Consider the following 27271-nt stretch of genomic DNA (forward strand, 5'->3'; position numbering starts at 1 on the left):
CAGGCAGAAGGGATAAAGGGGAGAAAAGAATGGGACACCTGTAATAGCATAATGAATAAAATATACTTAAAAAAATAGAATACAAAAAAATTGTGATAACTATGCACATTATAACTATACAGATGTGTACTAGATTATCAGGGCAATCACTTCATAAGTTACATAAATGTCTAAGAATTATGCTGTACACCTGAAACTATAATAATGTATGTCAAATGTAATTTAAAACTTTTAATTACCAAAAATAAAAACAAAAATGGGCCCAAGATCTGGAAACATATTTTTCCAAAGACAACATACAAATGGCCAACAGATACACAGAAAGATGTTCAACATCTTTATCATCAGGAAAATGAAAATCAGAACCACAATGAGCTATCACCTCACATCTGTGAGAATGGTTATTATCAAAAAGACAAAAATAAAAAGTATTGGCAAGGATGTGGAGAAAAGGGAACCCTTGTACACTATTTTTGAAAATGTAAATTGATGCAGCCACTATGAAAAACGATACGGAGGTTCCTCAAAAAGCTACAGATAGTACAATTATATGATCCAGCAATTCTGCTTCTGGATATTCATCAAAAAATTATTCACAACAGCCAAGGTATGGAAATAAACTACGTCTATCCATGGATGAATGTATAAAGAAATTGTGAGATATACAGATAAACACACGCATATATTCAGCCTTAGAAAAGAATGAAATCTTGCTATTTGGGACAATATGAATGAACCTTAAGGTCATTATGCTAAGTGAAATAAAAGAGACAAAAAAGACAACTAGCCATTTGATCTCTCTTGCAGGTAGAATCTAAAAATCAAGACCAAAAGCTAAGTTCATTGATACCAAGAACAGATTGGTAGTTGCCAGAGGAAAGTGTGCTGGGGGGTAAAGAAAATATGTGAACTGATTCTTTTTCTTAGTTTAAATACATTGCTTAACAATAGAAAGAAAGGGCTACTGAGGGACCACCACAAATAAATGAGTAAGGGACTCTGCTTCAAGTCATGTCTTTGTGAAACTTCGGAAAACTTAGGGTAAAAAGATTTTAGAGCAGAAAGAGGTCGTTAAAAAGGAACACAAATGAGAACATCATTGGATTCCTCCCTTGCAACCACAGATGTCAGAAGATGATGGAACGATGCTTCCAAAATTCTGAGTAAAAAGATTTCCAACCTAGAATTCTATGACCAAACTATTTTTGTAAATGAAGGTAAAATAATGAGATTTTCTGAGGAGAGATCTTAAAGAGAAAGAAAGAAAGTACTTCCGATGAATCGTTTCAGGCAGTTAGTAAATCAAGAAAGAGGAAAATTTGGGGTCCAACCAACAGATGATGAAAGCCAATGCCAGGGCCACAGCTAAGCACTGGCCCAGAGAGCAATGAATCCTGATTGTACCAGGAAATCAAGAGCTCCAAGAGGGATGTCTTTAAAAAAAACACGAGAGACTATCTGAACGTCTTTAGGGGACATTTACAGTTGTATCAAGGAGCTTGGGGATAAATTAGTGATGTATAAATAAACTAAGTATTTGAGAGGAAAAAACAACTTTGCAATCAACTCTAGGAAAAAGCACGTCCTTAATATAGGAAAGGAAACCAATAGGTACTATCTAATATGGAGAAAAACAGAAACCAGCAGCATTAAAACATGATATGAAAATATAAAGATATGAATAAGATAAAATAGCTAATCACAGACCTAGGTAGGCCTAGGAGGAATGGAAAATCACCAGGTGGGGAAACTGTACCATGGGAAACTGAGCCTGGGAAACTGCCTGCCAACCCTACCCAGGACAAACACCTGCCTGGCTGACTGGGGTCTGGGGTCGCCTATCCAGCACAACAGGATACAGCTTTAACTTGAACCTGACAAGATGTATCAAGAACAATGGTCTGCAGAAACGGCACCCAGGAACCAGCTCTAGCCATTCAGACTCTGACACCCCAACGAGTTGCCGTTTTTGCGCTTAAAAACCCTGCCCTAAGAACAACCGATTGAGTCTTAACCTCCCTTGGTTGGCTCCCCAACCTCTCTTGGTTGGCTCCACTTCCCCTCCTATTCCCCTCTAATAAACCCTGCTCCTTAGCTCGCTGGTGTCTTGAGCGACTCCAACCTAACAGCTGAAAGACTGGAAAATAGTTGTCTATGGGGAGTAGCAATGGGTGGTATGAAAAGGTGCGACAAGAAACTGTTGTTATAAGTGCAGTAGTAGTATATGAGTTTTTTAACTGTGTTTATGCATTACTCACACCAAGACAGAAATTAAATTAAAATAAAACAAAAAATAAACAACATTAAATCCATTTCTTCTGCTACCTTCAATCTCTCTCCCCCTCCCGTAGGGTTTTTTTTTTTTCCCCTCAGCACATAAACATCCTTTCAAAGAAAATCCTAAATAACCTCTGACAGCTCTCACTAAGTTTACTTTCTTCCCATCACAGCCAGTCTTACTGGAAATTATTCTCAAGTCGGGTCCTCACTGTCATCACTCCTCAACCTGCTGCAATGGATTAAGCTGAACCACATAAAATAGCTGATCGTTTTTCCCATATAAAAACAGCAATTTCATATGGTTCACACTAATGGCTTACTGTCACCACCACCACCAAATTGGGAGTTTGTCACCTGAATGTCTCTTGCTGTCTGTTTCGTTTGCACCCTGGTGTCCAGCCACCTGCTCTACCTTAATTCAGGCACTCTTCACATCTCTCCGGATTAAGGCTTCAGGCTCCCAATTCCTGTTTCCCGCTGGTCCATGTTGGCATTGCCACCAGAATAATCTTTCTAGAACATTCACTATATCCCAATGCCATCAGAATCAAACATCAGCTCCTTCCTGGGGTCACGCACTAGTCACCAACTGCCTCTCCAGCTTCATCTCCCTCCTGTGTCAGCACCCTCCCCCCCGCTCGACCCCAAATCTTGTACTCTCTACCTGAGTCATATGAAGTAACTCACATGCAGAAATGTTCCATATATGGGATTATATGTAAATATGGAACCTCGATACACAATATATACAATTATGTATTTCTGATATTTGGCACCTTGAAGGCACCTGGTAAATATTTATGAAAGGAAAATTTAGTGTTTTCATAAATGACCCCAAAGGGAATCATGGATGAAAAAAATATAAACATTCAATTTCTTCTGAGAGCCAAGTGAATATTGAAAAGGTGGACTGTGTTTGCTTAAATATTCAAATACATACTGACAGGAAACTAAGAACTTACAAATTGCATTGGGAGGGGGAGAGAAGAGAAAGAATGGGAAACCGGCAATGGGAAAAGGTGGGCAAGAGATCAGTCTGAAAAAAAACAGATTCACCTCAATTTTGCAACACAACAAGTGAAGAAAATGTATAAACATTACAATTCATCTGTGTGCAGGAAACTGTTCCTCACTTTCCAAAAAGTGATCAACTAAGACCTTATGGTTAGCCTTAAAGAATATATGCATCGAGTATCAGTACTTCTATTTGCTTTCTGGGGAAGAAGTGCGTCATCAGGTTTTAAAAGCTGTCCAACCAGTTCTCGAGCTAGCATCCCATCCAACAAAAGTTTAATTAGGTTTCCAGTTTTGTTTAAACTGACAGCTGTGGTTCAAAAAGCCCCCAAGGTCAGCGGCAGAGTTTGCATCTGAAATGATCAAATTGCCCAAAGGAATTCTGTGGTTCTAACGTTGTTATTTTTTATTCTGATTTGCAAGGTATCTAGTTAATAGCTCTATGCTAAGAATATGGCTATTCAAATGCAAAATCATTTTGCAGTACCTCTGAATCAATGAAAAAAGAAAAGTAAAGAAAGCAGTTATTCCTCACCTATTCACTGGGCAGACATCCTGCAACCTCACGGATCTCTTAATGACAGGAGCAGGATGTAAACCAAAAAGGCCTTAGAGCAAGCAAAAGAGATGTCGGCAAAGGCCCCTCGGAGAGAGGAAGCTCGCACACTTTCCTACGGGAAAGCTGCTGAGGCCCTCCCTTTACAAACAGTATTACCAGGCGTATTAATCTAGTTTCGAAACCTAGGGCAGACTAGAAATAAGATATTAGAAAAAGAGCTGTGGAAGAGGACTACTTACAGTGTACTTCAATACTGACTACAACGGACCGTCAGCCTAGTGGGAAGGAGGAAACAAAAAATATGAAAAGAAAACAAAAGCAGTCAAAGCTCAGCTATTGTACATAGGGTGCAAGACAAACACTTCATTCACCCATTAAGCATCACCGTATCATAGCACAGTACAAGGATCTGACACCCAAAATGGTGCCCTCTTTGTCCTCAAGCAAATGATCAATTTAGCACCTCTGTGTGGACACACCCCCAAGCTGGGCAACACGAATGCAGGGAGGAACAAGTCATGTCTGCTTCTACACGGGGGGGGGGAGCATAACAGATTTTAGACAATGTTTCTACTGGAAAAGGAAGCACTGAAAAGGACATATCTGTCCTTAAAGGACAGAACCCACAATTACTAAGAAAATTCATACGGTATTTGTCTTTCACCGCCTGGCTTATTTCACTCAGCATAATGCTTTCCAGGTCCATGTATGCTGTTGCAAACAGTAGGAGCTCCTTCTTTCTTTCTGCTGCATAGAATTCCATTGTATAAATGTACCATAGTTTTGGGATGCATTCATTTACCGGTGGGCACCTAGGTTGCTTCCAATTCTTGGCTATTGTAAATTGTGCTGCTATGAATATTGGTGTGCATAGGTTCTTTTGGATTGGTGTTTTAGGGTTCTTAGGATATAATCCCAGCAGTGGTATTGCTGGGTCAAAAGGCAGATCCATTTTTAGTTTTCTGAGAAAAATTCCATACTGTTTTCCATAGTGGTTGTACCAGTCTGCAATCCCACCTTTAACAGGAAGCTAAACAACAAAACAAACAAGCAAGCAAAATATAACCAAAGATACTCAAATAGAGAACAGGCTGACAGTGACCAGAGGGGAGAGGGGAAGACATTTCAGGGGAAAAAAGGAAGATTTATAGAAACTAGTATAAAGGACACATGAACAACTAAGGGGGGTGGAAATGGGAGGGAGGTGGAGAGAACTGTGGGGGTGGGCTGGGATGGGAGTAAAAGACAGAAAACTGTACTTGAACAACAATTAAATACAATTTTTAAAAAAGAAAGAAAATTCAGCATCTAAAATGATTCATTTGTTACATAATGGCAGTTACAATGTATTTAAACATTTAGATAATTATGAATTGGGTTATAGAACCTAAAATGCATATGTGTTTCCAATAACTGTTAGAGAACAGATGGCATCAAAGAACAGAAGGGCGATGCTCGAGTCTGGGCTCTCTGCTCCACCACAGCTGCATGTGGCCTTGCAGATCAGCTACTTCTCTGAGACTCTCTCTTCACCTTTCAAATGAAGGGTCTGAAAAGATCATTTTGAGGTGTCCACTGATGTTCATTTCCCTCTAACCCACATACCCAATATTCTCCCTTTACCCAACTTGGCCATTCTTGCCCAAAACCTCAGGTAAGAGGTGCTATTGTATAACATAAAGTGAAAGCAAGAGTCTCTCTCTGGGTTTCAGGTTTCAAAAATCTGAGGAACTTATGTAACAGAAGAACATGGGATGATGACAACCAATTTGAGGGAAAACAAGATGAGTTTGTTTTGGTAGTATTTCCTCTCTCTGCAGCTAGAAAATGACTGAATTCCTGGGCCAGCCAAAGTTGACAGATAAAAACACAGATACTGCTGGGCCTCCGGGACAAGGGCTCATACCCAGCATCCCAGGGCTAAACCCAAAGGAAACAAGATCTGAGAACACTTCCTAGGGAGAAGCCCAGAAGCAGCAAGATTCCAGAGAAGACACGGTCATGGGGGAGTGTAGAGGCAGGTAAAGTCTGACACAGTCTCACAGCGCTCACGAGCCCCAGCATGGCCTGAGAACAGCAAAATGACTTCTGTATGCCCGAGAGTTGCAAACACAGATGGCAAAGCTGGGGAAACTGAAGGAGCTTCAGACATAGCAACAAGGGTCAACTCAGCAGAGACCTGTGTGGACTGACAATGGAGGACAGATCTGTCCAGTAAGTGGCGTCTGCTGCCTATCGCCAGGAGAAGTCCAAACATTCTACCCACTACTTCATGGTATTGGAGTTGCACTAACACACTGCACTGATGGAAAACAGTTACATAAAGCAGAGACAGAGCAAGATCAGCTTTAGTCATGGCCATCGGTCTGCCATGGGCTCCCCGCCAAAAGCCAATGCAAAACCACTGGCCTTCACACACCCATCTTGTGTGGCAGAACAAACGGACCTGTCCCCTCCCTGCAGGGAACAGATACTAATGTAGTGGGGCTGGTCAGGTGCCATAAGACATACACCCAACCAGAACCAAAAAAGCACACATTGAGTCTAAACAATAAAAGGCACTCCCACGCAAGGTCACAAGCCCAGACCAAGCTGTGAGGACTCTGTCCCTTGGGAATGAAGCGTTCCCAGGCCCCAGGCCATTCTTACATGATGAGTGGGGATTAGAAGACTGCATGCCTGGGACCCCCTTTCCCAACGGACCACCAGAATGACTGACTCATTATAAGTCAGAATGGCGCATGACCTTAAGGAACTCTGTACATATCCCAGTGATGGGGGATAAATCTCCAAATTGCCTAATACCAAATTTCTGTGGTCCTCACAGAATGGAAACTTCATATTAAGACTAAATTGATGATGATGTGCCTTGGTATGTTCCACACCATCACTGAGCTACCCAAGATTAAAGATAAGGAGTAAATCTTAGAAGTAGTAAGAGGAAAGGAGAGAGTTACCTACAAAGGAGTGCCCATAAGGCTACCAGCTGATTCCTCAAAAGAAACCTTGCAGGCAAGAAGGGCTAGAAAGAAGTACTTGAAGTTATGAAAGGCAAGGACCTACATCCAAGATTACTCTACCCAGCAAAGCTATCACTTATATAGGAAGGGCAGATAAAGTGCTTCCCAGATAAGGTCAAGTTAAAGGAGCTCATCATCACCCAGCCCTTGTTACACAAAAAGTTAAAGGGACTTATGTAAGAAAAGGAAGATCAAAAATATGAACAGTAAAATGACAACAAACTCACAACTATCAACAAATGAACGTAAAAGAAAAGAAAAACAATGAAAACAAAAACTAAGCAAACAACCAGAACAGGAACAGAATCAGAGAAGTGGACATCACACAGAGGGAGTTCAGTGGGGAGGGGGAAGGGAGGAATAGGGGGAGAAAGATACAGGGAAGAAGCAGCATAATTTGTAGGCATAAAATAGATGGGGAGAGATAAAAAATGATAGGAAACAGAGAACTCAAATAACTCGTATGTACAACCCATGGATGTGAAGTAAGGGGGGAGGGGAATGCTGAGGGGCTGGGAGAACAGGGGTGAAGGGAGGGTAAAGGGGGGAAAATTGGGAAAACTTAATAGCATAATCAATAAAAAATACTTTTAATTAAAAGACTAAGTTGAGCTCTAGAGAAATAAATATATTTCTTGCACATGTGTCTAGAGACCGAGGTCTGTCCCCACCGCAGACTGAGACAGACTTCACAGCCAAAATCGAAATACCAGCCGCAGGGTGAGAAGAAATGATTGTGACTGGCTTCATGCCAATAAATGTGGGCAAAGTTAGATTAAAAAGTTACTTTCTAGAAATTCATATAACAAAACTGATGGGGGGAGAGAACTGCAAGGGAATTGAAAGCCTGAATAAATTAATAATCATTAAAGAAACTGAGATGATTTGTAAAAATCTCTTTACCCAAGACACCAGCCCAGACAATATTATAGGTGAAAATAACCAAACTTTCAAGAAACAAACAATCCCTCACTACACAAACCATTTCTAGAGAATAGAAAAAAATAGGAAACCCCAGCTTATACAGCTGGTACAACTTTGACACCAAAAATGGATATAAACAGTTCAGGAAAAGATGTGCACACCAACCTCATGTATGAACAGAAATGCAAAACCCTAACAGAAATCCCCACTGTGTGAAAACATACTGTAACAAAACCAAGAAGGTTTTTTCCCAGAACACAAAGATAATTCCAACGGGTTAATATATCATAACAACAGATTAAGGAGAAAAAGTATGGTTATCTCAATGGAAGCAGAAAAAAATTCAACACTTGTTCATAATGAAAATTATTAGCAAACTGAGAAAGGAAGTGACCCTAACAAAGAATATCAATCAAAAAGCTACAATAAATGTCATACTTAGTGTGACACTAAGTTTTTGTTTTTTAAAGTCAGGAATAAAGCAGGGGTGCTCATTACCACCACTTTCACTAAACATCAATTTTATTAAACAGGAAATTCTGCAGGTAAACTATTAAAATAAATGTGAGAGTTCAGAGATGCTATGAGATACATGATCAGCATATAAAAACCAGTGTGGTAATAAACTGTAAATAGAAAAGAAATCCCATTCACAGGGATGATCAATAAAAGCTTTAAGATGGGGAGTGTGTGTGTGTGTAGTTAAATGTTATATATATAATGTTCTTGTTAAACCTTACAGTCCTCATCTTACTTGACTTTGCAGAATTTGACAGTTATTGAATCCTTCTGGAAATACTTTCTTCCCTTGAATTCCAAGACGCCACACACATTCTCCTGGTTTTCCTTCTACACCTGTCTCTCCTCCGTTTCTTTTCATCATTCTACCTACTGTCTGCCTCTCAACAATGGCATGCCCACAGGCTTTAGTCCACCTACATTCTGCTCCTCAGCCATCTCGTCCAGTTTGATTATTTCAAATACCTTCTCCAAAGATTCCCAATTTTTCTATCCCTAACCTCCCCCCAAACCCTAGAATTGTAACTAACTGCCTACTAGACATGTCTACTTGGAAGTATATTGGGCACCTCAAACTTAACATGTCGTAAAATAGCCCCACAACCTGGCTTACCTTTGGTCTTCAAAATCTCAGGGAAACAAATTCTGTTCTACCAGTGAGCTTCACCCATCAAAAACCATGGAGTCATCCTTGACCCTTCTCTCTCCACACATTCAACCTACAAGCAAACTTCAAAGTTTATGCTAAATCGGACCCTTCCTCACCTCCTTTCCACCACGATCACCATTCTTGGCCCAAGCTACCATCTCTCTCACTGGATTACTGCCATGAAGTACCTAACTGGTCTTCCCTCCTCCCCCACTCCTCCCTGTATATGCTACTGTCCACAGAGTAGTCAGATGATCATTTTAAAACAAGGTCAGATCATGCATGTCATGCCTCTGCTCAAAACCTTCCAATGTTCTCCAACATCACTAGGAATGAAATCCAAAATTCCTACCATGACTTCCAAGACTACACCTCAGTGGTCAGCAGAGAGGATACAAATCCCTGGGGAGGACTTATAAATTGCCCGAGGCGTGGGCGGGGGGTTGGTTATCACAGTGGGAAACTGCTACTGGCATGCAGTGGGCAAGGAGAGACCACAGATACGCTAGGCGACCTGCAGTCACCGGATAGCCCCACAAAACAAAGAACTATCTCACATCCTGCCTAAATTTCAAATGTCTGCATTCGAAATTGGCTGAAAACACATTTTAGAACTCTCTGAGACAGAATCTAATTTCATATTTTACATGTAAACATATAATATTATCCTGATTTAGCCCACACTATATTTTCCAGGAATGCAACTGCTGTGTCAACTGCAGGAAGACTGTACTTCGTTTCCTTGGGACTTTTCCCAGCAGTTTCCGGCCATATTAGAACAACCCAGCAGAGGCAGCTCTGCTACCTGTAGCTTATTCACCAGAGCAACCCAGTTTTGCTCTGCACGGGTAGCACATAAATATATACAGAGAACACATGAAGTTCATTCTGTAACTTAGAACCAAAAACAATGAACTTAGCAGAAACATGTGAAATACGGGAATAATGAATACTTCATTAATTTTTAAAATTTAAATATATGTTATTGCCAATCAATATTATTTTAAAATACTTTGAGCAAAATGACATTTTTGTCATGAAAATTACACATGGAAGTCATTTAATTTTGAACAACGTATTGTTTTTGTCTCACTTTCAGCCTGTGCACAGAGGTCCATTCTCTCTTTTCTTGCACAGCCCTCTTCTCCCCACTTCATCACGCAGTCGCATCATCTGTTGAAAGACATGGCTTCCCAGGTCTTTTTAAGTTCCAGAGACTGTACGTGTCCTGACATACGCTGAAATTTCAAGTTGCAAAATACGGGTTGTTTTTTTTTAATATACACTTTTACTTTGTCCCATGCCACAACAGGGATTTACTCTGAAACGATACTCTGAAGTATCGTTTCTAGTAACCATACTATTCTCTCTATTCTATTTCAGAAGTCTTTAACTGGTTGTAGCACACATCTCTACCTCACCTCAGTTTAGTTCCCATTTTTTTCTGATATACATGTACATCCAGTCTCTATCATGTATTCCTGGAATGTATTTTAGAGCCACCTGCACTGCTTTTTCATTTTCCAGTCATTCTTATAAGTTATAGCTGCTTAACTATAAGCAGCTATAAACACATTTATTGCCTATCCAAAACACATTTATTGTCAGTAGATAAAAGCAGTTAACAACTTACTAATAATTATAAGTTACTCTCATTTTTCCTTTCTATTACAAATAGAGCACTATTTTAATTTTTGACATTGCATGGGTAGGTAGATGATAATTATCTCCTCATTTTATTTCAGGATACTGTGTGCAAAGTATTCTACATGCAATACGAGGGGAGGGCTGGGTCTGGCAGCACTGAGAACCACTGCCCTGGCTGATCAGGCTCTCTAACTGTATGTCCTACCACCCCCTGCAGCCAGAGTGCCCACCTTGCTATTCCTCAAACGCAGTAGGAACGTTCCTGTCTTGCAGGTTAGCAGCCTTTCTTCCCTCTACCTAGAATTACTGGTATCTTCCCCCGTACATGATGCAGAGCTTGCTCCACTACCTCCTTCAAACCTCTGATCAAAGCCACATTCTTACAGTCCTTTCCTGACCCCTGATTTACATCTCTCTCCACCTTCTCATGCTTTATCTCTCTCATCCTGCATGACTCTTTTCCATGTCACTTATTCCTACCTGAGAGACATTTCTGATTTGTTTACTTTCTGCTTCCTCTCTCCAGAATGTAAGCCCCAAGAAAGCAGGGACCTCATTTGTTCATTGCTGTTTCCCAGTGTTTTGTATAGTGCAAGACATAGTAGGCACCTCACAAAACTGAACAGACACCTTACACCTGTCAGAATGGATATTATCAAAGAGTCAACAAATAACGAGTGTTGGGCCCTGGCTGGTGTGGCTCAGTGGATTGAGTGCCAGCCTGCAAACCAAAGGACCACCAGCTTGATTCCCAGTCAGGGCACATGCCTGGGTTGCAGATGGAGGCACAGGAGAGGCAACCACACATTGATGTTTCTCTCCCTCTCTTTCTCCCTCCCTTCTCCTCTCTCCCTCCCTTCTCCTCTCTCTAAAAATAAATAAGTAAATCATTGGGGGAAAAAACAAGTGTTGGTGAGGCTATGAAGAAAAAGAAATCCTGATATGATGTTGGGTGAGAATGGAAATTGTTACAGCTATTATGGAAAACAGTGTAGAGGTTCCTCAAAAATTAAAAAGAGAACTACCATATGACTAAGCAATTCTACTTCTGGGTATTTATCTGAATAAAATGAAAACACTAATTCAAAAAGACATATACACCCCTATGTGCATTATATAATTATTTACAATAGCCAAGATATAAAAGCAACCTCTTTATCGATAGATGAATGAATATATGGATGTTACACACGTGCACACACACACACACACACACACACTGGAATATTACTCAGACATAAAAAAGAATGAAATCTTGCCATTTGCAACAACATGGATGGACCTGGAGGTTATCATGCTGAGGAAAATAAGATAAAGACAAATGCTGCATGATTTCACTTCTGTGTGGATTCTAAACCAACCAACCAAGCCAAACAAAAACAGACTCATATATATGATAACAAACTGAGGGTTACAGAGGGAAGGGAGTGGGGGATGAGTGAGAAGGAGAAGTAAGTCAATAATATTAGACAACTTTGCATGGTAACAGATGGTTACTAGACTTATGTGCTGATCACATCATAAGGTATATAAATGTCAAGACACTATGTTGTACACCTGAAATTAACATATTGTATGCCAACCACATTTTAACTTTTTTTTAAAAACTGAAGGATAGATGAATGTCTTAAAGGCCAAAGAGTGTGCTGGTAGGCACCTGAATCTAGTAAGTAGCTGGGTCCAGGTCCCCTGTTCCCAATAGAGACAATGCTGTCATGCTATTAAATGTCTGAGATATTGAACACGTCCTGATATTTCATTTGAAGAAAGGTTTCCACAACTGGAAAGTACTGGAAAGCCACTGGCCTTTCAAACTAGCAGATTCAAAAACAGTCATGCACAGTGCTGGTGAGGGAAACAAACTGGTACTCACTATTTGTGGGAATACAGGAAGGTCAACTTTACTAGAAGGCAATGTGAAGCATGTACTGAGAACCTTTAAAAATGCATGTTTAAAGTATATTCAACATGTGTTTTACTTAAGATCATTTTATTCTCACAATATTATAAAGTCAGTATTACTGACTGTACTCCACAGATGAGAATACTGAGGCCACAATGATTTTAAATAACAAACAAATTACAAATCAAGGGTCCCTTTCTACATCATTAAACTGCAAATGCAGGGCTTTCTCTACCATTTGCCAGTGTCTGCCAGTTCTCTTGTTGTGACACCTAACTTCTTAACACTAACATTGTGTCATGAAACACTGTTTAATTCTCAGTGCCTAGTACAACGCTAAACTTTGTAGGTGCTTGATAAACCTTTGTTGGAAGAGGGAGTAACTCTCTGAGCCACAAAAGTCTCCATAGAAGGTACACAACCTACAGAGACCATGACAAAAACTGCCCCAATATCTCTTCTACCCTCTTCCATAATAACAGAATGTGAACCTTGGTACACAGTTGCCCAGAAGACTGACTTCACTTTTTTCTCTTTTGTAGCTAGATGTGGTCAAGTTTTGGCTAATAAAATATAAGCAGAAATGGTAGGCAACTTCATAGTTTTCTTGTTTAAAACCTTCCTGCTGGCTGGAATGAAGATGTGATGGTCAAAGCATCCATACTGGACCTCGAGATGACCTTTGTAAAGAGGCTCACAGTCAATGAAGCAAGAAAACAGCAGGATACTGGATCCCTAACTCGTAAAATACTGTGTCAGTCCTACTACATTCCTGTTTACATGACCTTGTACAAAAAAGAAATAAACTTGCTTCTTGTATAAGTCACTAATATTTGGGATTTTCTGATTATCGGCACCCATTAGCTTCCCAGGACTAGTTCTATTGGGACTGCCACTTACTCCTATTTCCTTGTTACTTGATACTTGGCTAAACTGATTTGGCATTGTACTTGTGACAGCCTATATGAATTATGCATTCCACTTAGCATTTTCAAAGATTCCACTGTAAATGGATATTGAACAAGCTTTTTCACTTAACCCTAAAAAGCAGTAGAACGGAGTCATGCATAAAAAACCATAATTCAGTGAACAGTTTAATAATCACTTTCCAGAGTCATAACTGAGTGCCAAAGACTGTACAGCCAGGCAGGTCTCAACAGTATAATGAAATCAGAACAATGAAAAGTGTCTCAGCTGTCACAATCTTTCATTTCTTCAGAACCCTATTGCCAATGATTAAGAGATGAAGAGCTTGAGACTAGAAATGTTCTTCAGGGGAAATCTAGCTGAAATGATGAGGTCTGGCTTTATTATAATCTCCTCCTGTGTGCCTAATAAATGTAGAGTAAGCCAAGCAAAGGACAGGAATTTTATTTACTATATTATCTGTGAGATCTAAGGAGAAGACAGACTACCAATTTAAAAGGTGGGACAAGGGGGTAAAGGATGGAGGAGATTTTACTTATCAAAGCTGGTCAAATCTGATGACCAGCATGACGAGTCACAGTTAAACATGTGATCACAGCCATCCTATAGCTTTGCTTAGATAATGTCTAAAGCAATAGCTCTCCCTCCTGGCTTCTGGGAATTCCTGATAAGGCCACTGACCCAATGCTCCATCCTCTCAAATCGAGGGATCTCAACAACACCCAATCCACCACAGAGAATAATATTTCAAGTATGTCAAAAGTAGATCGTCTTCCCCGAAAGAATGGAGACTCATAATCTACACCAACTGGGCTAAAAAAAAAAAGTACTTGTGGGCATTTTTAATTTGGGAATGGTTCAAAGATTAGAAAATAACACAAAGCTAGTAAGATGAAGTACCACTGGGATGGTCTGTTACTCTGCCTTTATTTTACATGAAAGATGGCTGATAATGGAGATTTTATCTTCTATTCATACTGACAGCAACATAAGTTGGCAGATCCATGGCACTTACCTGAATGCACTAGTTAGTGATCATAAAACCAGGAACTTCCGTCATCACTCGCTGTGATTTGTCTCACTTGTGCCCTTTGACGTTATGACACAATACAACATCTTCTGCGCCCAGCCTGAGTCCCATCCCACACCCCCTTCTCTACAACCATCAAAGGGCTCTGTGAGCAGCAAGTCCTGGCTTTGTGCGGACCTTCTCCAGGCATCCGTGAGCTTGGCTCGGAAGTCAGCAGCAAGAGGCTACAGGTGGCCATCCCCGCAGAGGAGATGGTCCTCACACTATCGCAGAGTCAGCACAGAGATTTGAGAGGAGAGACGTCACAGTGAGAAATAATTCTGGATACCTAGAGTCTAGGTCTCAAGACAGTGAAGGGGAAGAGAAGGGAAGGTGGAGGCAAAGAGAAAGAAGTGCCATCAACACGATGTAAGAAGAATACAAATAATTCTGGCCTGGCTGTCTGAAGAACTAGACAGGTTCTGGTCCCAACTATCTAATTAGTTGTATGGCCTTGCAGAACTCATATTCTCTCACAGGGTCTCAGTTTTCTTATCCTTAATACAAAGTCACTTAGGTTACCTTCCAGCTCCAGACACTATTTTAATGAAAAATGAAGGTAAAAGAACACTATGGAAAAATTTATCACCAGGACTCCAAAAATTCTTTTCCATATAATAGGAAACCAAAGTAAAACATAAGTTATATTAAATGAAAATGTATTATTTTTACTTTTAATGCAATGGGCTAGGAATTTAACTTTTTCCTACTATGCATGAAGAAAAGTGCATAAAGATAATAAATATGGCTAAATATATTTTGCCAAGCCATCCTTCTCCACTATGGTGAGACCAAGGTTTAGCACACTTTGCAGTGAATGAAGGAAATCAGGTACTTGTAAAAATACATTTCCCCCAAAGTGAATATATATCAAGCACAACTCAATAATGTGCTGCACAGCCTATCAGGCTGCTTTTGTTTGGGATGAGAGATGCTTCAATATGACTGTGGTTGGCTAGTTCCCAAGATTTTATTTCCCTGTCAAAATTCTTTATTAAAATCCATCCTTATTAAAACCCACATGTTTACTTATTATTCTTTAAAACTAAGCATGGTTAAAAAAAACACAGCTGCCTAGCTCTAGGCTATTTATGCTAAAGAATGATGGTACTTAAGTCACAACTAAATACTGTTTCAATAAAAAAAAACATGTTTCCCATTTACAAAAAGTAGACAATGTGTAACCTAACAGGATATTTACCTGGTTCAATCTGCTGTAAAGACAGCCATATTGTTCTAAGCCCTGATATCAATATTACATTTTTTAAAAACTTAAATTGTATAAACTTTTTAGGTTATACAAACTTTCCTTTTGTTTTACACAAAGTGAATGAAAATTATGATCTGAAAATATCACAAAATTATCTTTAAAGCAGACAAAAACTCTACAATTAAGATGGCAATTAGTGCTGGGTTTTAAATAAGAAGCTTATCACCTAGTGCCCGTCTCAGCTTTCCCTGAAAAAGACTCTAAGCTCTAGAACCAGTCCTTAAAATTTAAAAGCATCAATAAGGTCTACATTATAAAATCAAAATGAAAACTGAGTTACGTATTCGAATAACAATCCACAAAGGGAAATGCTTTTATCCTAAATACTCAAATAACTGAAATAGCCAGAAAAAGCAATTATTTCACCAAAATTTAAAAATTCTTCTCTTCATTTCATATGTGCTTAAACCCTGATATATATGAAAATGGATCACTTTCATAATTCAAATGCATTTGCCTTTTATGATCAATTAAGGGACTTTATTATATAAATGGGCAAAGGGGAAAATCATTTCTCGTCAGCATGTAATAAGTCAGAAAAAAATACGCTTGGATTTTACAATAAACTAACATTTTATTGTTCAATTAACTCTATTTCAATCTTGAAAGAAAAAACTCATGGAATAAGTTTATTTTGAAGAAACGACTTCTAGCTTCTTTCAAAATCATTACTACAATCAACTGGCATAAGGAATATACATTTTTTCTTTAAAAACAAATATAAATATTTTATTTTTCATGTTTAAAAATGAATGAAGAGTCTTCCGGTCAAGATGGCAGCATCAGCAGACATGGCTCGCCTCTGTGCACAACCAAACCAAAATTACAGCTATAATATAGAACAACCATCACTCAAAACCATCAGAAATCAAGTTGAATGGAAGTCTGATAACTACAAAATTAAAGAAACCACATCCATCCAGACTGGCAGGAGGGGTGCAGACACAGAATGGGCTGGTTCCTCACTCACGTGTGGTGGATATAAATTAAGGAGGGATATCTTGGGAGCAAGGAGTCAAACCCCACACCAGGCCCCCAACCCAGGGTTCCAGTGCCAGGAAGATTAGTCCCCACAACTGCTGACTACAAACACCAGCAGGGATTGAACTGGGGGAAAAAACTGTTGGGAGTCCCCAGCAGTTCCTCTTAAAGAACCCACACACAGATTCACCTATTTATACTCACTCCATCTGAGCTCCAGCACTGGGATTGTAGCTTGAAAGACACCAGTCACATACAGGGAGAAACTAAAGAGTCTGGCTAAAGGTGAGCTGAGGCCATTGTCCCTTTTCTAAACCCTCCACCCACAGAGTCAACAAGCTGGTGCCATATCTGGGACTCCATCAACCTGGCTAACACTGTTCACCTGGCCCTGGACATCCCCAGACTCTGTCTCACCCAACTTTTGGGCCCACCCAAACTGCTTTTCAATATGAATGGCTGGTCTTGACTCATGCTTCACAAGTTCCTAAATCCTCTCAAACACGCAACAGCTGACCTCAGTGAGTCCCAGGCCTGGCACTAGCAGCAGCCAGCCTAGATTCACAGCTTGGCTTCGCCTGGCAATGTCTAAATTCAGTAGCAACCAGTCTCAGATTGCTTTATAGCTCAGGTAGGGCAGCCCCAGGCAAAACACAGGTAGAAACTGACCTTGGCCTCCACCACCCAAGGAAGCCCCAGGGCCAGCACACCCAGTGGACAGCTATAGACCACAGTGGAGCACTGCCACCCTGATCCTCCACAGAGGGCAGAGACTGGTTCAGTCCTTGCAGCTGACTGGCCTGGGTAAATCCCCCCCATTGACCTGCCAACAGCAACCAAGCCTCAACTACAAAAGGAGAGTGTACTCAGCCCACACAAAGAGCACACCTCAAATACCCAGCTTGGCTGACAGAAGAGGCTGTGCCACTGACCCTACAGGACACAAAGTAAAAGCAGCTCTATGTAAAACATAGAAACAAACATAGGGAGGCTGCTAAAACAAAAATACAAGGAAACATGGCCCAAACAAACAAACAGATCAAAACTCCAGAAAAAGAACTAAACAAAATGGAGGTAAGCAATTTACCAGATGCAAAGTTTAAACCACTGGTTACAAGGATGCTCAAGGAACTTAGTGAGGACCCTTGTACCCAGGGTCTCATTTGGCAATATTTAGAGATATTTTTGTTGTTATGAATTGGGTGAGGGAAAGGTGCAGAGCATTTGATACTGGCATCTAGTGGGTAGAGGCCAGGAATATTTCTAAACATCCTTCAATTCTACAAGACAGCCACCCACAATGAAGAATTATCCAACCCAAAGTGTCAATAGGGCCAAGGTTGAGAAACCCCGGTTCAGATGTTTGACCTACATCTGATAGATAAATTTAATCACCAGGTATTCTGTGCACCTGTTTGTTAGTATAATTATTTATGGAACTCTGAGCCCTAGGCCCGGAGTGCTCCTTCTCAAGCTCATTATTTTCATTCATTTCGTGTAAAACAAGAGAAAAGTTTGTACAACCTAAAAAGTTTATACAATTTAAGTTTTAAAAAAATGTATTATTGATATCAGGGCTTAGAACAATATGGCTGTCTTTACAGCACATTGAACCAGGTAAATATCCCATTAGGTTACACATTGTCTACTTTCTGTACATGGGAAACATGCTTTTTTAATTGAAAAAAAACTTCATCAAGAGCTTTAGATGAAGTTTTAAAATTTAGCTTCATTTTAGAGCTTCATCAAGCTCTAAACAGAGCCAGCACACCCTGCTGAGAATGTCTTATCCTCTGCCTTTTCCCTCCAGCAACTACTCTGTGGCTCCCAGTTAACATGTCTAAAATGAAGAACCATGCTCCTTGCTTACCCAGGAGAGCAGGTTGTTTATATAAACTCCCAATGTTGAAAACAAATATTCTTATTTTAATCTTAAGAATTTTTAAATCACCTGGCTGGTGGAGCTCAGTGGATTGAGCGTGGGCCCGGGAACCAGAGGATCGTGGTTCGATTCCCAGTTAGGGCACATGCCTGGGTTGTAGGCCAGTTCTCAGCAGGGGACCCACGAGAGGCAACCATACATTGATCCTTCTCTCCTTCTCTCCTTCCCTTCCCCTCTACAGATAAATAAATAAAATCTTTAAAAAAGAATTTTTAAATCATAATTTAGACTTTTATACTTACATTTTTTATTGCTATCAGCTCAACTATCTGGCCACACCCATGTCAGCAAATTCCCCATTGTTCCCTTCTCACCGTAATAAAACTTTCTGGAATGACTTTTATTCAAAGTTATGCAACAGCTTCATCTTCTGGAATTATTGGAGCCAGGAAAAGGGAGCCTGAAATCACAGAATGAAATCTGGGCTGCACTAGCTACGGAGATACCTCAAAAAATTAAAAATGGATCTACCTTTGGACCCAGCAATCCCACTTCTGGAACTATATCCAAAGAAGCCCAAAACACTAATTCAAAAGAACATAAGCACCTCTATTATTCATGGCAGCATTACTCACAATTGCCAAGGTATGGAAGCAGCCCAAGTGTCCATCAGTAGATGAGTGGGTAATAAAACAAATATGGCACGTTTACACAACAGACTACTACTCAGTCATAAAGAAAGAAAAAACTTTACCCATTGTGAGAGTTTGGGTGGACCAGGAGAACATCATGCTAAGTGAAATAAGCCAGTCATAGAGAGACAAATACCATATGATTTTACTTATATGTGGAATCTAATCAACAAACTGAACTAAGCAAAATAGAGACAGACTCACAGGTAGAGACCAGGATGACAGCTTAGGGTGTGGAGTGATAGAGCAAAAAGGAAAAACTCATGGACATGGACACCAGTGTGGTGACTGCAGGAGGGACAGGGGTATAAGGGGACTAAATCATACTAGAAAGAATACAATAAAAAACTCAATTAAAATTTACATTTAAAAAATAAATAAAATATTTTCAAATCTAGGCTGCACTAAAAATGAATGTCACAGAAGGCAGAGATAGGACTGAGGCATTTCAGTGGCCCGAGTGGCCACTCTCCTACATAAAATAATTCTAGTACCTGAAGCACCAGGAAAAGGATACACAAGAGGAATGGAACGACAGAAAACAGGACTCACTGTCCAATGTCCACATGCCATTTGATGCTCTTCCTTCTTGTAGTCTATTCTACTCGAACCTTTCAAAATACACTCTCTCTCAAGGGCCCTTGCTCTGAAAGTGTAACTTTCCCCAACTGCGTAGGACCTGAGCCAGTTTCTAACCCTAGCCCCTCTTCGCGTCGAGTACCCCGCAGTCAAGTACCCCGACTGTGTCACAGGCTTCCTTCTCGCAGGTGCAAGCACTGAGTCCTTTGTTCTATTAAGACTTCCAGGTCACATCCCCGATTGTTTTTCTATTAGACCCACAGAAAACCTAATTAGAAATGCCCATTTTGAAATGGCCCGAGCGGTAACCGGGAGGGAGATGTGGGTCTTAATGGAACACATTTGTCCTACTCTGCTGATAAACGTCAGGTCAAAGACAACACGGGGAGTCTTGTCCTTACATGTCTTTGTTTCCCTAATGGGATTTACGATCACATTCTTTCAGTCACGGCCAAGAGTGGATTCTGGGCCTGAAACTATTTTAAAAACAATGTGGCAGCAGGATTCTGTGTACTAACAAGAGGTTTGGAGCTGCAGCCAAGAACAGTAAAATATCTTCCTTCTTCTGCCATTCTCAAAAAAAGACTGTCTCCTTTTTTGCGTTTTCTCTCCCCCACTACATCTCCCACTTTCAGTGTGAAACCCAGATTCCCTTGTTATTATTTTTGTTTTGAATGTCCCTGCCAGAGCAGAGTCTATATAATTGCCAAAAAAAAAATCTTAAACTATGACCCTATCTAGCTTTGCTCCCTGCCAGGGACACATCACAACCAACAAATGGACAGCCCAGGCACGGTTCCAGTCCAGTCTTGCACATGACTGCCTGGCGTGGCGTCCCACTCAGCCATGCATTAGTTGCTACTAAAGCCTCCAGTGTGAAATGAGGCTCTCATCAGCATCCTCTTGACAGGTTGTTGGTGGGACAAAAAAGAACATAAACCTCGTCCCATAGTGCTTGGCACACAAGAAGCACACATAGCTCTGAGAACCACGTTGGGAGAGCAGCTGCTGGTGGTTGTGCTGCCTCGGTAGGCGATACGAGTTGGGCTGGGGGCCGGGCCCCTGGGAAGACCATGGGGAACCAGCTTTCTGGGCTCCTAGAAGCAGAGGAGAAGAAAAATTCTTCCAGATGACTTATGGGGGGTTCACAGAGGAATCAGGAGAGGATGAGTATCATGGAGGACCAGACACAGAGGATGAAGTCGACTCTGATTTTGACAGTGACGAGGGGGATGAACAATCCAGGGATGGAGAAGCAGAAAAGCCAAGAAGGAAGTGCCGAGGTGTCACCAACGCCTATAAGGAGCCTCTCAAGAGCTTGAAGCCTCAAAAGGCCAGCACCCCAACTGGTAGGTCTCAGAAGGCCAGAGCAGAGAAGGCACTGCTACCGCTGAGAACTACAGGATGATGGCTCTGACAGCTGGAAGTCTATGCATCAATCTATAGCTGAACACACACAACAAGCATCCCTACAGGTACAGGAAAAGCAGGGCCAGTCAAGGCAGTGAAAGGGGCCCCACTGTGAGTGGCCGCTGACCCAGAAGGAGCTGCTCAGAGAGGCCAAGATCACAGAGGAGCTCAACTCGAGTTCACTGGAGACATATGAGCAATTCAAGGCTGACCAAAAAAAAAAAAAAAAGCAGGTTCACAAGAAGTGGAAGTGCCCTGGGCCCTTAGTTACCTTCATTCAGTGACAGTGTCCCTGGTGTCACTTCTTTCGTCAGGCGCTAAAGAAGAGAATGTCACTGTGGAAGGACTTGATCCTGCTCCCATGGTTCCCAGTGCTGGGGCTGGACCTGTCGTCCCGCCTGCTGCCTGCTCATGTGCCTTCATCACTTCTAGTGATGATGGGACACTCGAAGAATGGTTTCCCCAGGTGCAGCCCCCAAAGGTTCAGGAGGTGTGCCCAGTGACCCATCATCCAGCCCTCTACCAGGACGAGTTACAGACACAACCTACACCGCTGCTCAAGCCTTCAAGGTCATTTGTCAGGCCTAAAAGAAGTACATCATTGCCCACAGACTGCCACCCACTGCCTCCACCCTGGGCCTGGGCCCACCACCTCCTGGGCCCCTCCCTGGGTCTGGGCCTTGAGCCTTGCACCAGAAAATCATCATCAAATGAAGAGTCTGTTTCTTAGAAAACTCTTTCCTGCCCTGACTCGGGCTCTCAAGTCCCCTGTTTCCCTATTTGTCATCTCTAATCTTTGCCCAGCCCTTTTCTGTATTTCTTTCACCATCTTTTCCCCTACTTCCTACTGGTTTTGTTTGTATTTTTTAATCCAGTAAAATAGAAAGATCCCCCCTGGCCAAAAAAGCAGCACTTAAAATCTCTGTAAGTGGGAAGGCCCAGAAAGTAAACTTCAAAAACATCTTAGGAGAGGGTTACAAGATGGCTGCAGAGTAGGGGGAAACTAAACACACCTGCTCCCAGTGCCAGACTGAACTTAAGGCTAAATTATAGAGCAATCAACACAAATAACCAACCAAAGTTCTGAAATATTATAGCCAAGGACTTAGAGAAGAAGCCAAATAGAAACATGTAAGAAAGGTGGAGAAGCAGAAAGGGCTGGCCCCTGCAACCACCAAAGTGTGGCAACTAAGAAGCAAGAGAGATATCTTGGCTGCAAAACTCCCTCACCTCAGGAGCATGGGGTCCCTACACCATGCAGGGACCCCAACTCAAATCAACAGAAATGGGGAAAAGGAGCTTGCATAGATAGCATCAAGTGGTGAAAATCAGTGGGGATTCAGCCTGCCTGGGGGAGAAGGGAGTCTGCTAGAGACCCAGACATCACCTTCCAGGGGTAGAGCTCTTATTATTAACAGCACCAGCCTGGGGAGAATACTGCCAGGTCCTCCCACTACTGGCAACACCACTGTGCCATGCCTGTGACCTGCAGAGGCGTCTGCTGGCTGAACCCAGCAGGACCTTCGCAGAGCTCTTTGCAGAGTTCTCCGTGGAGCCTCAGACAGAGATTGAACCATATAGCTTTGGAAAGGAAACCATTTTTCCCATCTCAGGTGCACAGTTGTAGAGACCTCCCCCCAACCTGTTCAATCACTTGGCCTGCCCTTCCACTCCCCGTGACCTCACCCTACTGAGTCCTGTCATGCAGGGGATCAGAGTGCCGTGCAGAGCTAGAACTGTTGGAGCCCATCTCCCCGGGAGACTTTCATCCAGGAATCAAATGGGTGGGAGCTGGGCTGTATGGCTACATTGCACAGAGCTGGGGGACAACTCCTCTCTCCTGTAAGCTCAGTGTGCACTGTTCCCCCAACAAGAGACTGCTTTGACCTACCTTTCCAGCAGCTGGGGGCCCTGCCCTGCAGAGCTCAGCGTGGTGTGGATGGCAGTGAGTGCTGCTTAGAGTTGGGACATTTAGAGTGTGTCTCCTTCGGGGGCTATTGTCTGGTACCTGAACAAAGCATTTGGCCCATTCCTGTGGTCTCAGTCAGCACCACCTCCAACAGCAGACTCTTTTAATCCACCTTCCTGAGACCTGTGGGCTCTTCCCTGCTGAGCTTCGTCCTGCAGAGGGAACAGGTGGCTGTACCCAACCTGAACCTGCAGTGTGCTCCTCCTGGGGGAGCTGGAGTTGGAGACTCTGGCAGAGTTGCACAGCCCCACTAATCTTGCACCTGTGGAAGAGCCTGTGGGTAGGTAGGCCCACTCACAGTCTCTCTTCTGAAGCCTCTGGAGGAAGACCAGGCAATCTCAGAGGGAGGCAGAGTAGGTGACAGGTGGAGGCAGATCTCAGGCAGCCTTGGACCTTTTAAGACCTGCCCCCAGTTCTAAGCTAGAGGATGTCGACCCTTGTGCACAGATTGACCCCTCCCTAGCATACCCAGGCTCAATAGATGCAGCCACAAACACTGAATAGCACGGTAGCTCCAGACAGGTAGCCCAAGGTGGGCTGCATGCAATGTCTGACATCTACTGGTGCTGAACCCCACCCAAGTGAACCCCAAACCAACATGACCAGTGGTGGGCTTCAGACCAGACCACAGCTTGACCCAATGAGCCACACAAGCAGCATACCCAAAGCAGGATTCTCACAGGCACCAGACCATGCTGAGAACAACTCTGTCTCAGGGGGCAGCCCCTGCATAGTAACTTGTATATATGGTGATCAATCAAGGTTCATTCTTATATCCAGCCAGCCTGAAGGGTTATCTCTACCCATGAAAGTGCCAACAGCATTCAAGACTCAACTATAGCCCTAGATGATGTGACTCAGTTGGTTGTACATTGTCCTGTATACCAAAAGGTCACAGGTTTCATTCCCCATCAAGGCACACGCCTGGGCTGTGGTTGGGGTATGTATGAAAGGCAACCAATCTGTGCTTCTCTTGTACATCATTTCTCCATGTCTCTTTCTCCCTCTCTTCCCCTCTCTCTGAACCCTCTAACCCTTCCTCTCTCTCTTTAAAAGCAACAAAAAATGTCCTCAAGGCAGGATAAAAAGTAATAATAATTTTTTAAAAGACTCAATTAAGGAGTTCCAGCCAAGATGGAGATGTAGGTGGAAACCCTTCACTTCCTTGAACAACCAAAAGGAGGATAACAACTAATTTAAAATCAATAAACAACCAAAATCGCCAGAAAATCAAACTGCATGGAACTCTGACAACCAAGGAATTAAAGAAAAAATCAACCAGAACAACCAGACCCACTGGCTGACTCAGAAAAACTGAGGCAATGGCAGTCTTGGGGGTGGGGCTGGCTTCCCAGCTCAGTGGGCTGTGTGGGAGGGGCTGACTTAGGGGAAAACTGAGACTCAGAGCTGACTGTGGGCTAAGGCTGGGGTTGCCCCAATGGCAGGCACTTCCGGTCTGACACCAGAGTCTGTTGGAAAGTGCGCTAGAGACCAGCAGGCAAGCTGCACTGTTCCCTCTCTGGCCCCTCCCACACAGGCAGCACAGCAGAGAGGGTTGCCCTGCCTGGGTGAATACCTAAGGCCCTGCCCACTTACAACCTATCAGCTGCACCAAGACAAAGAAATGTGGCCCAAATGAAAGAACACAGCAAAGCCTCAGAAAGACAGCTGAGCAAGGAGGAGACCGCCAACCTATCCAATGGAGAATTTAAAGCCCTGGTAATGAAAATGCTCACAGATCCGACTGAGCTTGGTCAAAAAATGAAAATATACATGAAGGATACCCAAAGTGAAATAAAGCAAAATTTCAGAGGGCCAACAGTGACAGGAAGGAAACCAGGACTTAAAGCAATGATTTGTAACAAAAGAAAGAAATTAACAACCATCCAGAAGAAAAGGAAGAAACAATAAAAAAAAAATGAAGAGAGACTTAGGAACCTCTGGGACAACTTGAAACGTTCCAGTATCTGAATTACAGGGGTGCCAGAAGTAGAAGAACAACAGCAAGAAACTGAAAACTTATTTGAACAAATAATGAAGGAAAACTTCCCCAATCTGGCGAAGGAAACAGACTTCCAGGAAGTCCAGGAAGCCCAGAGTGTCCCAAAGAAGTTGGACCCAAAGAGGAACTCACCAAGGCACATCATCATTAAGTTACACAAGATTAAAGATAAAAAGAAAATCCTAAAAGAAGCCAGAGAAAAGGAAAGTTACCTACAAAGGAGTTCCCATAAGGCTATCAGCTGATTTCCCCAAAGAAACCTTGCAGGCAAGAAGGGGCTAGAAAGAAGTATTTGAAGTTATGAAAGGCAAGGACCTACATCCAAGATGACTCTATCCAGCAAAGCTTTCATTTAGAATGAAAGGGCAGATAAACTACTTCCTAGATAAGGTCAAGTTAAAGGAGTCATCATTACCAAGCCCTTATTGTATGAAACATTAAAGGGACTTATCTAAGAAAAAGAAGTTCAGAAATATGAACAGTAAAATGACAATGGGGATCACATGGAGGGTTATCAGTGGGGAAGGGGGAGGGAGGAACGGGGGGAAGGTACAGGGAAGAAGAAGCATAATTAATAGGCATAAAATAGAAGGGGAGAGATAAAAATGGTATAGGAAACAGAGGACGCAAAGAACTTCTATGTACAACCATGGACATGAACTAAGGGGGAGGGGAATGCTGGAGGGTTGGGGGGCCAGGGTGGAGGCTGGATAAAGGGGGAAAATTGGAAAACTTTAATGGCATAATTAATAAAAACACTTTAAAAAAGACTCAATTACAACAGGAGAGGGCACATAACCCACAGGAAACATTTCTGGAGCACCCAGCTCAGGTGATCTGGAAGATTATGCCACTGAGCCCAACAAGACACCTACATCACAAAGCCATCATAACAAGTTTGGGAGTTGGAGCAGATTGACCTAATATACAGAGACAAAATGGGGGGGGGGATATGCCCCTAATGAAAGAACAAGAATCACAAGAAACAAAACTAAATGAAATGGAAGCAACCAAGATACCAGACGCAGAGTTTAAAACAAGGGTTATAAGGATGCCCAAGTACCATAGAGGAGGCATGGGTGGTCTCAGTGAGAACTTAGAGTGACAGTAAACATTAAAAAGAATATAAAAACCATATAAAAGAACCAGTCATAAATGAAAAATACAATGTCCGAAATGAATACACTAATGGCAGGTTAGATGAAGCATAGGATCAAATCAGCAATTTAGAGGACAAGATAACACTAAGTACCTAAGCAGAGTATTAAAAAGAAAAATAAATTTGAATTTTAAAAAGTCTAAGGGACCTCTGGGACAACATCAAGTGTAACAGCTCCTGAATCATGGGGTTACAGGAAGGGAGTGAGCAGAGAATCAACAACCTATTTGAAGAGATAATGGCTGAAAACCTCCCTAACCTCATGAAGGAAACAGTTATACAAGTTCAAGAAGAACAGAGAGTTCCAATCAAGATGAACCCAAAGAGACCCACACCAAGGCCCACACAAAATTAAAATCCAAAGGTTAAAGACAAAGAGAGAATGTTAAAAGCAGCAAGAGAGGGACAGTTACCTATAACGGCACTCCCATAAGGCTGTCACTGATTTCTCAAAAGAAACACTTCAGACCAGAAGGGACTAGTGTGAAATATTGAAAGTGACAAAAAGCAAGGACCTACAACCAAGACTACTTTACTGAGCAAGATTATCATTTTAAAAAATTTAAGGTGAAATTAAAAAAACAAAACAAAAGGAGTTCATTACCACTAAACCAATATTGCAAGTAATGTTAAAGAGTCTGCTTTAAGAAGAACAAAGAAAGAAGTAGAAAGAGAAGGGAACACAGGTTTAAAGAATAAAATGGCAATAAATAAGTACCTATCAATAATAACCCCAAAGGTAAATTAATTAAATGCTCCAGCCAAAAGACATAGGGTAGCTGGATAGATAAGAAAACGGCACATGCTATCTTTCAA

The 27271-nt window shown here is 41.8% G+C and overlaps 2 protein-coding genes across 7 annotated transcripts in view; one reads left to right on the top strand and one right to left on the bottom strand.

Moving 5' to 3' along the window:
• Positions 1–27271, bottom strand: part of TTC6 (tetratricopeptide repeat domain 6) — a 234787-nt gene that overhangs the window by 179319 nt on the left and 28197 nt on the right. The window lies entirely within an intron of this gene.
• Positions 20854–21617, top strand: LOC118993913 (vacuolar protein sorting-associated protein 72 homolog; the record flags this gene model as incomplete). Its single annotated transcript, XM_037056423.1, is given in 3 exon segments — positions 20854–21022; positions 21025–21308; positions 21310–21617. Coding segments are annotated over 3 exon segments (753 nt in total), but the record flags the coding sequence as incomplete, so codon positions are not given.

The sequence above is a fragment of the Sturnira hondurensis genome, unplaced genomic scaffold (assembly GCF_014824575.4).
Source record: "Sturnira hondurensis isolate 20B ecotype Veracruz unplaced genomic scaffold, ASM1482457v3 Scaffold0008948, whole genome shotgun sequence".
Classification (NCBI taxonomy): domain Eukaryota; kingdom Metazoa; phylum Chordata; class Mammalia; order Chiroptera; family Phyllostomidae; genus Sturnira; species Sturnira hondurensis.